General features: G+C 37.5%; 1 protein-coding gene across 2 annotated transcripts in view; it reads right to left on the bottom strand.

Moving 5' to 3' along the window:
- The window catches only part of ALDH18A1 (aldehyde dehydrogenase 18 family member A1), a 28761-nt gene that overhangs the window by 7285 nt on the left and 4100 nt on the right, over positions 1-17376 (bottom strand). The window contains exons 2-11 of one of the 2 annotated variants that reach the window (XM_015816258.2): positions 9716-9829; positions 7676-7899; positions 6979-7128; positions 6795-6899; positions 5650-5802; positions 4829-4919; positions 4292-4416; positions 3797-3941; positions 1341-1414; positions 195-294 (exon numbers count right to left, since the gene is read on the bottom strand). In XM_015816258.2, coding sequence (XP_015671744.1) covers positions 195-294; positions 1341-1414; positions 3797-3941; positions 4292-4416; positions 4829-4919; positions 5650-5802; positions 6795-6899; positions 6979-7128; positions 7676-7899; positions 9716-9800 — 1252 coding nt within the window. In that variant the 5' untranslated portion in view covers positions 9801-9829. Of the gene's footprint in view, positions 1-194; positions 295-1340; positions 1415-3796; positions 3942-4291; positions 4417-4828; positions 4920-5643; positions 5803-6794; positions 6900-6978; positions 7129-7675; positions 7900-9715; positions 9830-17376 lie in introns of both variants that reach the window. The other variant, XM_015816259.1, reaches the window with a different exon arrangement.

A 17376-nucleotide genomic window follows, 5' to 3' on the forward strand; every position in this document is an offset into this window, starting at 1 on the left:
CTCCCAAAAAAGAATTAGGACTCTAAAGTTTCAAGGAAATTTGGTCAAATATTTCTGAATGCTTGCAGGTTGCTTTATCAATCTCTGCAGGGTGTGAAAACAAAAAATAATCAATTTCAAAAACGCCTTATTCTTGTGAAAAATCATTCCTATTCCATAAACAATGTTAAGCTTCCTGGACCTTTCCACACTACCTTTATTCTCAGCCTCTTCCAGATCCTTTTTGTTAGCCTGAAGAATCTCTTCTCTTTGGTCGGTCAGAAGATCAGCAAGGTGAAAGATGATCTTAGCTCTCTGTAGTAAGATGAACAGGGAGCCATAAGCCATGTATATTGCAGGTAGTTTTTGATAACTTATCTTTCTGTAGCTTGAATTTAGTCAAATACAGTTCCCTTGGTCATTATTTGTGCAGACCACACCCAGTGCTAGAAATGGTCAGCCTCTGTCCGTACATAAAATCTGAACTGTTAGGACACCCCACCTGGTCCATGGGCTTAAGTAAAACTTCACTACCTTCTGCTTTCTCAGTGGAGAGCAACTGTTGCAAATATCCTGAAAGGGTGATTCCTGGGCTTTGCTACTACTTTGCTTTTCCTTGGAGGCAGATACATTAAGATGCCATCGATGGCATTCTCCATGGAAGGTGCATAAAAAGAACCCAATTTCAGCCTTTTGCAAATGTGTGCCCTCCCAAAGTATTTTCTATCATTTCCATCCACCATGACTGCATGGGAATTACCAATGGTGTTCTCCAACACATCTGAGAGGACTACCAGATTAAGGAAAGCCCCAGTACAAGAATATAAATACCTTCATTTGTATAGAGAAAATTACGTATTAACATTTCTGCAAGATTTATTCTTGTAAACAGGTAGTCTTCAACTTGCAACCATCCAGCAACCGAAGTTACAACAGCACTGAAAAAAGTGACTTATGACCAGTCCTTGCGCTTACAACCATAGCAGCAGGCCCAGGGTCACATGGTCACAATTGAGGTGTGTGACAATTGCCATGTTATTAATGACAGATGCAGAGTCCCAGAGTCATGTGATCACCATTTGCGAAGTTCTCAGCTGGCTTACAACAAGCACAATCTATGGGGGAAGCTGGATTCTCTTAACAACTGTGTGAGTTGCTTAACAACTGAAGTGATCTGCTTAAGAACTATAGCAAAAAGTAAGATCGAGCACAAGTCATTTAATGGCTGCCTTGATGAAAACGGAAATTCTGGCTTCAATTGTGATCATAAATAGAGGACTATTGTAGTGCTATTGAGCTACACACACTTACAACATATTTGGAAGAGTTACACTGTTTGGTGTTACAACTGGAATAAATACCTGCTCAGGTTGCAGTGCTGCCAAACTTCTGCCTCCTGTTCGAGCCATTTCTGCCTGCTGTTCTACTGTTGGACCTTTTAAAACCAAACAAAGAACATTATATGGTAAATGCCGATATTTAATTCCATGATGTACTACAAGGATACAATTTTAAAAATGTAATCATATTTAATACTTATTATAAATTGGAGAATGTAAGGACCCAATTATCAAAACAAAACACCCAGTCCTAAACTAAACGTACCAAAAGAGGGCTCTACAACCAGCCTATTCCAGAGCCTGGGTCAACAACCAGGATTTTAAAAGTTTCCTGAATGTCATAAAGGCGAAAGACACATGAATCTGTGGGAAGGTGTCATTCCCAAGGACAGGTGCTGTAACAAGATAAGTATGTTTCTGAGCCCTACCTTGGATCCTGGGCACTGGATTGTCCTGGATTGACAGAAATGATAAGAGGCAGGTAGTGCCTCCTGACAAGTAGACCTTTGTTATGAAGGTGATAACCAGCATCCTGAATTGAACCCAGAAGCTAACCGGTAACCAGCAAAGCAGTGAAATCACGATTAGTTAGAGTTAAGAGATTCAACTCTAACCCTACCCCTAACCTCAGTTCCTTTCATTACCAGTTTGTGAACCAGTGAGATGGTTGTTATTTTCCCGAAAAATTAAGAATGTGTTAAATGAAGAGATTGCTATGAATGGTAAGGACACAATACCAGTCACATTTTGGTCAATAGGCCACAGTCACAAATAAAAATCAATTTTACTTCAAGTATATTCATGCACATTCTAATGTAGAAACTACCTTGCGCACCAACCTTCCTTGTTAGATACAGTGAATTACTGATGTCATTGGCTGAGAACCCAAGTGATTTGCATCTAATGTTAGAGAGTATGATGTAAAGAGTATGAATCTGAAAATTAATATACTAAATATAAAGTTAGTTTTAACAGGAAAAGTGGAGTGATTAATTGCAAGTTATACATGAATGTTGAAAATTTAAAGCAAGAATATGTCTACTCTAAAAGGATGGGAAAAGATATGAATGAATTCTAAGGTCTATGTCAACGCTGTAAACGTTGGATGTTCCCGCTCTGACAACTAATGAAAATTGCAGCGATTTCTGCTTTGTTTTTAACATGTTTTTTCTTCTATTTAGAAATCAGGTGTAGAAGTGGGGTTGGGATGAATGCTTGAGCTCAGCTAGATATAATAATAACGCTGCTGCTTGGTGGGAACTCAAGGACGTAACATTTTGGCGGGCTGAGGAGCTGGAGAGAAAGCCCACTTTGGAGAAAGTGATTTATGACGGCTTATTGGGGGTGGGAATTGCAATTTGTTACTTTGTATGGCGGGAACGGAATTTAGTTTTGGGTTCAACTATGTAGTGCTGATACTTTGTTTCCTGAATAAAATGTTCTTTAAGGAAGAATTCTTGCCTTGAAGTTCTTTTGATGGGTTTCATCTTTCGGAACCATGACAGTCTGCAGATTGTGGATTTTATATACTCTGTTGTGAATAGTGGATGCTACAAAAAGCAAAGATGTCTACGTATCAGATTGTGTTGCTACTGCCCACTTTATTATATGTAAGAGAGTTGGATATGTCAGGTGTAACATGAAAGGGGAATATTGTACAGTAGATACACAGTATGTATTAAAACCCCCGTAAGTCATAGGGTCAAAAATGAATTGATTTATTAATGTTTTATAAATTAATGTGAATAGAATACAAAAGTTAAAAGTATAAAAGAAGTACCTTGAGGTGATTTGCTTATAGAATGACAAGAATGAGGATGAAATTTGAAAATAAATACATAAAGAAGAGGAAATGGAGTAAAGTAAAGGGGAAATTAAGAAAAACCGTGATTGGACAGAAGTGATCAGATCCTCAAAAAAGTAAGAGTGAGACACTTAAAGAACAATATGCAATGTGTGAATTGAATGTGATTGGTTTGCCAGGACAAAATGCCAGGTGAACAGAGCTAATATTTATCAGATCTAGTTATACAACCTTTTCAGGTTTTATCTTATAAGTTTATGAGAGATGTTTTTGTTTTTGCCCTCTTTCCTTTTTTGTGCGTATAAAATTCAAAATTCCGAAAGTGTCATAATCCTCCCCAATTCATAGATACCATGCTCACGTTCCAAAATAAACCTTTTTTCCCCCACTGCAAGACACCTATTCATAATGCTTTTATTGCCAATAGAACTTCCATGGTTTTATGGCTTTCATGGTCAAAGGAACAAATAGCTTAAAGGCTTACAATTGCCTTTCCCAACTTTTTGGACTAGAACTTCTAGAAAAACCAGCCCAGGGGGGAAATTCTAGGAGTTGCGGTTCAAAGTACCTCGTGGGCACCAGACAAGAGAAGATTTGTGTCCTAAAAGTTATATTCTTCTTAAGTGCAATTCTTCCTTCTGTACAGATGGTAGTTATGACAGCTCCATCTTACCTGCAGGCTTTACCTCTGAAAAAAATGTGCCAACTTTTTTCCCCTCTACAATATCTGTGATGACATGGCCAGAGATCTTGGGGTGTGTTCCATTAGCAATCACAACTGAAGTTCCTCCTTGGAGAGCCCATAGGGCAGCTTTAACCTGTAAAAAGTGTATTTTTAGAAATGCACATGAAGAAAACAACTACTTCAATAACTTTCTGGCATATGCCAAGGATGCGTCATCCATCTGATTATTTTTCTGTAAGATACAGAAACCAGAAACATATTTGTATTTATTTCTATAAAACACATATACCTACGTATATGGGTAGCTTGTGGCTTTAGACTCTTTTCATGAAGAAAAAACAGAATGCAGAAGTAAACTTTCCATTTGAGGAAATTATGAGATTTATGCAAAAGTAACAACAGAAGTTCCAAACAGCTATTTAAGTATCATCCTTCTTCTAGGAAGAAGATAAAATGAAACAGTAGAAAGAAAATTTGACCAACCTTGGCCTCCATGCCTCCCATCCCCACTCGAGATTTGTTTCCAAAAGTCACAGACTGCTGGTCTCCAGGATAAAATATATCTATGAGTTTTGCATCATCTGACCCTGGAGGACTATCAAAAAGACCTGAAATGGAAGGATAGAAATGAATCTGATGGCATTAGACCAGGGGTAGGCAACCTTGGCTCTTTTATGACTCATGGACTTCAACTCCCAGAATTCCTGAGCTAGCATAGTTGAAGTCCATGAGTCATAAAAGAGCCAAGGTTGCCTACCCCTGCATTAGACGGAATTAAAGGATCTTTGATTTTTCCTTGGTGGCATTATTGGTTTCAAGTATCTAGTCAAATGCAAGAGCGTTAGCAGAACCAAAATAAAGCTCATGAGGCTGTATCACTCCTCTTTCCTTCTGAAGTTGTGTAATATGCGGCAATTTGAATATTGTATAGTCCAAAACCACCTCCTCCATTCCCTTCCTGAACCAAGACATTGCATAAACACATTATTAATTTAGTCAGGCAATGGAGTTATCTTGTACCTTCAACATCGGAAAGAACAATTAGCAGGTCTGTCTTCATTTCCACAGCTAGCCGTGCTGCTAAACTATCGTTGTCCTTCACACTAATTACCTAGGACCCAAATTTAAAAAAAAGTCAGTAAAACTAGTCAAGTGAGCTACTGTCTGTCTAGTTAATTCCTAGCAATGCAAAACACAGAGGTGGCTGTACTGTGTTCCATCCTGCTCTATGCAATAAGCCCGTGTCAGCATGCATTGCAGCTCAATTAGATAATAAAGATGTGCAACTTTGAAAATGACTCGGAAAGATGATTTCGGACACCATCTGAGCACAACACTCTTTGCTATTCATTAAAGTTACCTAACTTTTTTCAGGCTTCTGAAGGAAGCCTTATCATTGGTTGAAAGGATTTTTAAAAGTAAAGGTTTTCCCTGTCCAGTTGTGTCCGACTCTAGGAGGTGGTGCTCATCTTTGTTTCTTAGCCGAGGGAGCCAGCATTGTCTGAAGATGCTTCTGTGGTCATGTGGTGGCATGACTATATGCCAAAGGTGCTGATACTGTCCCACCAAAATGGCACTACTTGCATTTGCATGCTTTTGAACTGCTAGGATGGCAGGAGAAAGAATTTATAAGTTAATATAATTCTTAAAACAGCAGCATCTTTTTACAAGCTCATATGGAAGTCTGAAGTCAGGCTTTAATGAAAAGCAGAGAAGGACTATGCCTACACCACATGCAAAGCATTTCTGAAAAACACGCATGGCCATACTAATAAGCATGTTGGTGTATCTACGAAGAAGCATGTACCAACCACCCACTGAAAGATGTTACCCACGTTTACCCCCTGCAGGTCACTGTTAGGCTCTGGGGGAGGAACCACAGCATCATTGGTATTGATGATGGGAACAATATTCATCCGTAGTAGCTCATGCAAAGTCCCATTTAAATTTCTACGTTTCTGCTCATCATGGAAATCCAGGTTAGTAACCAAGATCTGAAAAAATAAAGAGAAAAAATATTCTGACAAAAATGATCCTCTATCAGCTTCAGCATGATGTACAATATTAAAGAGATATTTAATATTAATATTAAAGAGTTTCTAAATTCTTAACAAGGAATCATATTTGACGTTAAGCCAAAAGCTTACATGCAAACAGGAAACTATTGGCAGAGTCCAACACAGTCATATTTTACTACAAGAGGGGAAAAGTCTGTACATTTTTTTCTTTTTAAATTGAGGGGATTCTTGAAAAAGAGGCTCAAAGGAAAAGTCTGAAGAGTCTAACCTCACGAGGCTATTAAATATTACAATAATTGCCGCTCAAATAGAGAGTATGCCACTGTGTAAAGAAAGAGTCAACAAGTCCTGAAAGAGGCCAGCGTGGCATTCAAGCAGCATTCAGGAAGCCGTAAAGTTTAAAGTGTCTTGCTGGTAAGTTTACTTTAAAAAATATTTGCAGGTCTGTTTTAAAGTGCAGTAAATTACGGTATTTCTAATTCCTCTCTGCTGGGTTGTTTAAAAAAACTACTGAATTAGAAACTGGAGTATACTGCCTAGCTGGTAAATGATCTTAATCATATACTTAATTATTGGGTATACATAAATACCCACTCAGGTCTTCCCAAGAGAAAATGAAAAAGGTGAAAAAAGGTGTTTGCCATTCTCAAAAAAATGCAATCCTAAGGACTGTTAATTTCTCAAATCTTTAGACTGATATCTACCATTAGTACATATATCTGATATCTACCATTAGTATCATACATCTCAGTATGGCAGGTTAGAATAAGGAGGGTTTGGCAGCCTGTTCTACTTTGGTGTTGAAGGTGCAGCCCCACCCCTTTTGCAGTTTGTCACAACACTCTTGCTTGAATGAACTGGAGTTCCTAGACCAGAGTACAAAAGGACCCACTGCAAAAATGAACGTTCAAAAGATTGGCACTAGCGGCCCAACAGAGCCTTCACGAAATGTATACGGAGCGTTTTACCTGAGCTGCACAGATGCTGTATTGTGTGAACATAGCCTCATACAGTGCCATCAGCCCACTCTGACCAGCAGCAGCACAGGCTCGAGCCTCCAGCACAGGAATGGCCTACAGAGAACACATCAGTCAGCTATGGCAGCACCTGTAGCGTTTCCAAGAACTTTGGCGTCTCTTCCCAGTTACTCACCATATCTTTGAGTTGGTTCTGCCCTGAGTGGAGAGCCTGCCTCACACTCTGTGAAAGCAAGATCTCATGACGGAGCCGTTGCTTTCCAAACGCCACCGCACCACTCGTGACAATCATCATCTCCCGGCCCTGGTTCTGCAACATTGACACCTAAGGGCCCAAAAGAAGAAGCCCTCTGCCTTTTTATGCTGCTTCAGTTTTCAAACACAATTGCAAGCACTCTTCAGAGGAGCAAGGTCATGCTTATGTTGCATAGTATATAAAACAATGCAATGTCCTCATAATAGTTGGCCTCTGAAAGGGTTGAAATAATCCCCAAACAGTATAATTTATCCATTAATAGGTACCAGAAGAGACTTCTAAGATACCATCTCTCTTATTTAGGACACTCATGAACACTTATTAATGTTCATATGCCTGTGTACTCCTCATTCATCATTGTTTAATCAGCAAAGGGAAATAGTTAACATATCAAGAACTAGAACAAGGGGAATACAAGAGGAAGTTAATGATTATATCTTGAAGTCAGTTCTCTAGGATTCTAAAACAGGGTCTGATGATCAGTTAACTGAAGATGGATTTAATCTATTGTGTAGCATCCTCCCTTATACCCCAACACTGCCCACATTAGCTGGTGCATGGATTTAGAATTTAGATCAATAAATCAGCTAGGTGTGAAGGATCTAAGCTAAGTTACCTGCTCAACGATGGATGCCAGTCGCCCCAGGGCTAGGCCACATTCATCACCTCGAGTGACAACAGCGCTCCCTAATTTCACCACAATTCTCTTGGCATGCTTTAGCTCGCTGCGATGTGCAAAAGACTTGCCATGGGTGCGACTGAGGGGTACTGTGATAAAAGGTATATTACTCCAGCCTCGGGCAGACTTATTTCTCAACACCAGGTTAGGAGCCAGTAAGCCTGCAATTGAAATATAACAAAAGCATCAGCTGGACTTATTTATCATTCCCAATTCCTCCTCCCTGTTCCAAGTCTGAGACGGAAGCCTCTCTCTAACTATTTCCTGTCTGACTTCAAGTTGACAAAGAAAACATTTGTCAAATAACTTCTCGGGCACAAACAAAATATTCATAAAGGAAGATAAACATTCTATGTATTTCATTATCATTATCCATTCATTATCCATGTATATCAAGACATTCTAATAACTTTTTAAAACAAATACTTAAATTGAATTAAATACCGGAGATATGCTCAGATGGCTCCATTGCTTGGTGCCTGTTCTTATCCTCCCTTTCCTTATGGTTGGTATACAGGTAGTCCTTGACTTACAACCACAATTGAGCCCAAAATTTCTGTTGCTAAGCAAGGCAGTTGTTAAGTGAGTTTACTCCATTTTATGATCTTTTTTGTTACAGTTAAGCAGATCACTGCAGCTGTTAAGTGAATCATGTGGTTGTTAAGTGAATCTGGCTTATCCCATTGACTCTGCTTGTCGGAAGCCGGCTGGGAAGATTACAAATGGTGATCACATGACCCTGGGACAGTTCAACTGTCATAAATACATGCCTATTGCCAAGCGCCCAAATTCTGATCACGTGACCATGGGGATACTGTAACGGTCGTCGTGTGAAAAATGGTCACAAGTCACTTTTTTCAGTGCCATTGTAACTTCAAACAGTCACTAAATGAATGGTTCTAATTCAAGGACCACCTGTAGTTTTTTTTATAACTTTTAATCTGGATTCTATATTGCCTGTTTTTATATTTATTGCAATTTGATTGTTGTATGCCAGTGATGGTGAACCTTTTAGAGACCGAGTGCCCAAACTGCAACCCAAAACCCACTTATGCATCTTCGGGTGCTGGGTGGGTGTGGCCCATTGGGTGGGTGTGGCCCATTGGGTGGGCGTGGCTACGGTGGTAATAGCAGACTGGGTGGGACTAAAAAGTTCAATCAATCAATTCCAACTTTGCGAGATCTTTTTTTTCCCCGTGAGAAGTTGAAATTGACTGATTGAACCTTTTTTTTGTACACAGCGGCGGAGGCCTAAAGCGAAAAGGTTTTATAAAACTCAGCTGAAGGCCTAGGACTAGGGCAACGGTGCGCGTGCCCACAGAGAGGGCTCTGACTGCCGCCTCTGGCACTCGTGCTATAGGTTTGCCACCACTGTTTCATGCTGTCCAGGGTGGCATTTTGTAAGATTGGGTGGCCATATACATTAGATTAATAAATAAATTAAATGTTTTTCTCTATTTTAAAAAACATTTTTAAATATAAAGCTGCCTCATAAACTGCCTCATCTTAAAAAAATAATAAACAAAAATTTAATAAGCAATGTTTGTTGAATAATCAAGTGCATCTTTTAATTGCAAAAACAGGAATTCCAGTAAGACTCTCCATTCCTTCCTAGATGCCACTAACCTACATCCATTTGTATTTATGAAACCTGAAAATAGACCCCGGAAATAAGGGAGTCAAACTAAAACCTACAGTAATTTTCCGGTTTCATCAAAGTGTTGAACTTTTCCTCTAGAATAAACTTCAAAGAGGATGCCGTACTTGTGATCAGTCACATTTTTGCTTTTAGGATCAAACTTGCAGCAGGACACAAGAGGGCAGAATTGTCCCTGGCTATAGGCAAAATAATGTTGCTGTTGTTGGCTACCTGTAGTGATCTAATTGGAAATTAAGATACCAGGTCTGCAATTCTGCTCAAATGCATCCTATTAACAGAAGGATTACCACTCCCGGTCCTCTCACTCTCATACATACAAGGATGGGATCCAGCCACATCAGACACCTGCCAGAATCGACCTGAGGAACGCAGGGAAGGGAGAAGAGCCACTCGACACAGCATTGTCAAAAGCTTGGTGGAGCCAAGAACACCTGCAAGGAGAGAAAAAAAAGAGGAAATGATTTTGTGCGATACAATTTTCCCAATGCATATCGAATAGAGATTCTATGGCTAATTAGAAGAAAACAATGTGGGAAAATGCCACTTTCAAAATAAAGCATGGATTTCTCCTTGCACTAACTGAAATGGGGAGGAAAGATGGAAAAAAAAACATACAAGCATTTTCTTTTTGCAGAACAATGGGGAATTCTTTTCAAAACAGATTGAAAAATAATATTGTTAACATTAGCTAAATTGTTGCACATTTCTTAAATTCAATAAGGTTAGCAATTACAGACTTTTTCATGCTTTTATTTAAGGTTTTAGACAAAACACACACCACACTTAATATTGGAAAAATACCTTCAGAAGTTGAAGATAACTAAATCACCCTCAAAGACGCAGATTGAACTAACAGTTTTCGCCAAGCAAGCCAAAAATATACCTTTTTATTTTTATGTACATAAAATTAAAAGTGATAAATCAGCACCTGTGACATCTTAGGCACTTATTACATAAATAAACCCAAAACCCCAATAAAGACTAATGTAGACTATTAAAGTATCAGTTTGATATGCATACATCGCCAAAGTTTACAGTGAAGACATAGGATTACCTAAAAGCACTGCTAATGTATTTAACTATTCTTTAAAAATCAGAATGTATTTTCTACAGTATATTAATACTAATATACATCTTATTACCAAGGCCAGATCATAAATCTTTATTTATTGCAGAACTGAAGTTGCACATTTTGAAAACATTATGCTGTTATCCTGCTTTTCAATACTCTCTTGTACTGGCTTCCATCAGAGCAACAAAGAGAAGTTAGCCATCCAGTTTTCAAATTAAAGATACACAAAGGAAGAAAGGGCAGGAAAAGAGGGGGAAGAAAACTAATTCTTTAAGGTTAGAGCAAAGTGGTAGACCAGTCATAGATTTTTATATCTCATTTGGATTAAATGGCTCTTTCCTCACTGGCTAATGACAATTAGCTGTTCTTGTTCCTTTTGGTCAATGGATGGAGATAGACTGCTTTTCAGATCCATGTCAACAGGCATTTGGGGAAGGGGACAGTTCTTCTACCAGGAAAAAAAGAAATCTGGGCCCCCCAATACTGCATCTCCAGCAATCACAAGGTCTCTTGACCTCAGCATTCTTAGAAAGTGGGATATGTTGCCTTCTAGGAACCAGAAATACCCTGGCTACTGGCAGAAACTGGAAATTGCATCTGCTTACTTCTGTGGCAAATTCTGACTGCTTCTGTTGTATTTCTTTTCATACTCTCCCATCCAATGTAAAATTAGGTTATATTGGAATTAGTTTACAGTGGCTTGCCACCCCATTGCCCTGGAACATTTTAAGTTATCAATTAAAAAAACCAAAATAATTAATTTTTTACATTTTATAAATATACCAAGTGCTTCAGTTTTATGCTGTTATAAGACATGTCATGTTTTAAAAAATGTTAAATTCAGGGCTGATGCAAAATTTAACCATACATTGGTATATATTATAAACAAGTTTTTTTTCTCCCCCCTGAAAGATATTTAAAATATGAATTAGCAAGATGTTCATAGCTGGCTCAGCATCATTTCATCCAAGCTTCTTAGATGAACAATTGAATATTCCTTGCAGCCAAGCATCACTATATTATTAAGAGCAAGAAAGAAGTACATGAAACTTCAGTTTCCTGGCACTGGATTGGCAGAATTAATCCAAAACAGAACTCTTACAATAGATCCAAGAGTTACCGTACCTTTGTAACATATTGCTCCCAATATTAATATTGTTACCTTCTTTTCATAAAGAAAACTCAGAATGGAGAGGGAGATTTCTATCAGACGCAGCAGGAGAAATGTCAAAAGGCATTTAATTCCTGAAATCCTAACAAATCCCTTGACAGCCACCAATCCTAGAGCTGCCAGGATGAGCCACATCGGCTCCACTAGGAAGAGCTGCCAGTAGCTGATGCAACCTGACTCCCAACAACTGAGGCATTGCCTCTCGTATGCTAGAGTGGCTGATGACACAGCTCCACGTTGCAGCACAAAATCCAAGTTAAAGATTGAAATGTCAACAAATGCTAAAAGGCAGCAGGCTTCAGTGCAGACCAGATATATTCCCCTCCACTAAGACCCGTCTCTCAGCCACTTACTAAAGTCATAGTCTCCTACAAACACCCACTCGTCGCAATTTAATAGTATCCCACTCTCCTCTCTTAATTATTACACTTGTACAGATCATGAAGAATAAAGTGCATGCATACTATACCAAATAAATGCATATTGTACTTGTTATTAAATATGAAATTTTCCTTTGACAAACAAGGAGAGCCCCAAAGTTAAACATGTACTGAAGTTTCCAATCTTATAAATGTCCTTAAACAGACACGGTCATTCTGCATGCATTAATATGACCGAACTATATATTGTTTAACAGAAACAACTTTAAAACTTGTACAGGCGGGATGCTGTCCTCAAAGACCTCATTATGCCAGCGAAATTCAGAAGTAAGCCGTGGTTTATTTTCTGACAATTTTGGCAGGAAACAAGAAACAAAACGAAGAAAAGCTGGTAAGTTAAGCCAAATTCAAAAAAAGTAAAGAAGCCTCCCAAACGTTTAACCCTGCAGAAGACCTTGAACAAAAAGAAAGAACTGCATATCAAGGAAGATGAGGAACCTCTTCAGAAACAACTTTCATAAGAATTCCAGCAAATCCAAATCAAATATTTATCAAACCTATGCATATATATTTAATGTAAATCCAATGGTGTAACCCTTATAATCCTTAAGTGTTCATTCATAAGAGAAAAATTTACGGTCATTGTCCATTTGGATATAAAGTATGCTAATACCATACAAACAAAATAGTATAAAATAATTAATAAAAATAGCCAAAATATTAATAGGGAAGAAAAAAAAAAGTCCTAATCTATTAACACAGTTTAAAGAGATTAATCTAGGCTCTACAAGTTTTTCCCTCTGGGCTCTAAACCTGAAATCCAGTTGTCTTATTATACTGTTATTTTAGAACTTCAACAGCAGTATAGTTTAGCAATAGTTTTAAATCTTGGGTGTGCACTCCATTTTGTCAGATAGAACCTGGGTGAGAGTACTCTCAGGACTGCCAAACAAAATGTGCCTATAGAAGTATGTTTTACATTGGTCCAAAAATCTGACAGGAGAAATTAAATATAGATCTCATTTTTTTTGCTTGTTAAGTCTTTAAGCGGTGATTAAAATGGCTCATCAATTCATGTAAAAACGTAAGCATTGAGCTGTTGGGTTGGACCTGACCCATCTTGTCCAGCACTCTGTCTTCACAGTGGACAACCAATCACACAAGAGAAGCTTACTAATCTCCCAGCAGATGGCCTCAGAAGCAGTCACCTTCCCATCAAAGCTAACAGCCGTTGATCCCCACTATTTCCATGAATAAGTTCAAGCCTTTTTTAAGCTAGCCAAGCTGGTAGCTAGCATCACATCTCTGATAATCATATGTAGAAACTGCAATATACTAAGATATGACCTATGTCTACTACTACATGAGAACCACAAGGGCAAAAATGTTCAAAATAGATGATCTTACAGTATCTATAATCAATGACAATTGAAGGCCATATGTCAAGTTTGGCTAGAGAAAATACTACTCTATTATGTCTGTTGTTTGTCAAAGATTGGCAATAATCAGCTGAGCTGATACTACCAAGTATCTTTATCCTTTCAATTACTTTGGCCTGTAATAACTGATGTAATGATCCTACACCCAGAGTTCACTCCTTCATACCTTTATCCTTACAGAGCATTTCAGAAAGATGGTAAAGAGCTAATTTACCTCTAAGGGTTAGAGATACCGTAAGTTTCTAATGGTTCAACTTATATGTAGTTCAAGCCTAAACATGAGGCTCTATTCAATCGCTGAAAAGTGACTCTGGTTATAAAATGTATGATGATAAAACATACAAAGCAATATTGGAAGGAACACATTATTTCACTCTTCTTTCTACTTCAAAGTTCCAAACTAGTACAACACTGCTTTTTCTTATGTTATATATGAAAATAAAATATTTATTAACATTTATAACTGATAAGAATGCCTGAGCAAATAAAAATACCTTTGCCTGGTGCTGAAAAGTTTGCAAGACAGGTGCAAAATGAGAATTGTTTAGGGTAGGCATTCTATTACCATGATATCAGTGCCAAAAAGCCATTTACTAAGTTAAACAACCACAAACCCGGAATAGGACAGACAATATTAAAGCATTGGCAGACTGCTAAATAAGTAGTGGTGTAGTGACTTACTTGAGCTCGAAATCAAAAACTATTGAAATCTGTAGAGCAGTCTTCCAGAATAACCTATACTGCAGTAATTGAACTGGAAGATTGGCAGAACATGGATTTTTAAAGTAATATATTATGTAGTTCCAGTAATGGTTGCAGCTAATGCCACCAAATGGTCTCTAATGAAAAAATTGGCTCTGAGTATTTCCAAACTAGCTCCCCCTTCTATTTTCTAAGCACCTTTTGTGGCACTTTCTGCTTTTAGATTTGGAAGTGAAGTTTAGAAGAATTCAATGGTTGATAGCACCTAAACCATTAAGAGACCAAAGAGAATTAGTGATCATTCACCAGAGAAATAAAAACTAATTTCAGAATCAGGCTTGAACGTGGATTAAAATTGGCTGAGATAGTCTACTTGTTCTTCTGTGTGTTCATTCATTCATTCATTCATTCATTCATTCATTCATTGAATGTATGTATGTATGTATGTATGTATGTATGTATGTATGTATGTATGTATGTATGTACATATGTATAAAATTAAATGACTGGAGTTAAACTATTACTATTTAAACATAAACCAAAATGGATATATTTATTAATAATATTTATCACAATATACTGCATCCATCAAAATTTCTTAAGAAGAAGTTTAGAACAATCTTCTTTGCAAGCTGGCTACTTTTTACATGCACTGATCAGTCACCTCTTAAACACAATTTGTTGCTTCCCATGAGCCACATGTAAATAATTGTACTGAAAATGAATCAAGTATAGAATTAGATCAATCAAACTGTTCAAAACATCTTATCTGTACCCTTATGCCCCAATCAACCAAAGATGACCCCTTTCAGCCACATGGTGCCCTGGATGACTCCAAGTATATTGTCAGGCCAGAGCTTGGCTGAAACTACTGTACCAAAAGAAGTCATGATGATATTCTAAGACTCAGTCTAGTAGATAAAACCTACTAGCACAGATATTGCTGCATGTAGCCTGGAGGAAAAAATGGGCAGCTGGTCAAAATGTGATGAATGGTTGCTAGAAAATGCAATATATGTTGAACCAAGGCTGTAATCCTAACTCATCAACTTTTCTCTACATGAAAATCATCTCAGTGTAGGAAAATTTACATTCCATAATATCCAAAGCATAAGACTTGATAAAGGACTTATTGCCATAACAATTCTAAGGATAGGCTAAGCAACAACTGTCTCATTTTATGTAGGAATAACAATTTTCTTCTTCCTCCCCACTCTTCATCAGAGTATACACAATTTCTTAACTGACATAAAAACAAGTTACCATATGTGAAACTACCCTCAGTGTAATAAAACTAAGCAAAAACTAGACAAGTAAATTCTGTACCAAAATCAATCTTCTGGACTAACACCCTTGCTGAGGGTTCTAGCCAGCGAGCCATCTGCCACAATGTTATATTTGATTGTCCCCATGTTTATTTTCCGACTTCTTAATATACAGTGCACACTTCTTGTTTTGCTTAAGATAAGGATGTTGTACTTCTAGAAAAGCTGGCTTTCTCTAAACATGCAGATACTTCTTTTATTTCGCATTCCTATTTTTGCTCCATTTTCCTCAGCGCCAAACTAGCTAAATTTATTTTTAAGTGAAATATCTGTTCAGGAGAAATGGTAGAATACAAATCACAAAACCCATGTAAAGAAATTCATAAGCATCTTTCCCTAATTGATCAATTTTCAAAGACTGTGAGGGTGAGAAGTGAAGAAGAAAAAGATGTGAAAACGAAAAATATTCTGGGATGATAATTTTCTTTCCTTGGAGAATTTGATCGCTTATTAGCAATCTTAGGTACATTTTATTTACTAAAAGCAGAGTGTTGATATAAAATCATTAACTAAAAGAATTTTAAAAGGTGTAACTATTTTTTTAAATGTGGTCTTTATTATTTGTACTTTTTTCTATCCTATTAGATTTGAGAACTTTGTTTTAAAAATTATTTTTATAAAGCATAACAAACTTATCTTAGGTACAACAATATTGTGAAATAAACTGGAAACACAGGCTGTCTGCACTTCCTGTTCTTCAGCAACAATATCATGTTGGAAATACAACATTCAGCTCTTTGCTATTTAGAGATATACAAAGCTTCTCAGTGTGGAGTTAATCAAGATTTTAAACACAGTTCATTGGTTAGGAGTATATTTTCTAGTGATTAAGTGAGGTATTGTGAGAAGCTAATTGTTGACAGCAAGAGAACAAATAAAAAATAATTTCTCTACATTCTGCAAGATAACAAAGATGACAAAAGAGGAAAGTTTGAAGGCCTAAGACAGAGCACCTGTTCCAGTATGCTCACAAAAGCATCCCCAAGTCCCAAGGAAATGGTTTGCTCCCTTTGAATTTTGATATACTTCTGATAGTTTGAAAAGGAGCATGTTTCCTGACACACAGATCCTGCTACCTTGGCACTTTAGATGCATGACCTTAGAACCTGGTACTTTAAGATCCGTGCTGCCCAATCTGAGTTTTGTACTACTCCTGAGATTACTTTGACTTGCAAGGCTAACTGATATCTAGCTCACATTCCGAGCCATACAACAGCTTTGCTATGGGGCTCTATTTCTTATAGAAGATGGCAATTAGTGTTTTTATCCAAAACTGCTTCTATATCTACGTTTGGCGCTAACTAGAATTTTCAGCATTTTCTCAAATTTTTAATGAAAAATCCAGAACTTTTTGCTAGCTAGGAAGCAAATTCTAACTAACCTAAAAACTGCACAAAGCCAGACCTAGTAAGTAATTGGAGGGGAGATGAAGAAATATACCTTGTAGGCTCAATTGGGGAGTTGGACGGTTAATAGCAAATCACTTCTTGTGTTGTCAAGATAATTACAGACATGTCCATGAAGTCAACAACTTACTGAGTTTGAATGGAGATTTTCCATCAAAACATATGATTTGACTTGCTGGCTATGTCACTACATCTTCCTTTCCCTTATTACTAATCTCATACTATGTCTCCTCATGAAACTACAGAAGATCCTTCCAGAGCTCCCATCTGGAAATAGAAAACATAGCAGAAATTTATAAGTTTGGCTATATATCATGATGGGGCTCAAACCACATCATCAATACAGTATTCAATTACTCCCCAGCTCTCTTGACCGTGGGAATCATACCCAGCAAAGATACATTTACCTCAGTGAGTGTGAACATGAGGGATTTTTGTTTATTAGCAATATTATCTCTATTATAAACATTCTATTTGCCAGAT

The sequence above is a fragment of the Protobothrops mucrosquamatus genome, unplaced genomic scaffold, assembly GCF_001527695.2.
Source record: "Protobothrops mucrosquamatus isolate PMUCROS unplaced genomic scaffold, P.Mucros_1.0 scaffold419, whole genome shotgun sequence".
In the NCBI taxonomy this organism is placed as follows: Eukaryota; Metazoa; Chordata; class Lepidosauria; order Squamata; family Viperidae; genus Protobothrops; species Protobothrops mucrosquamatus.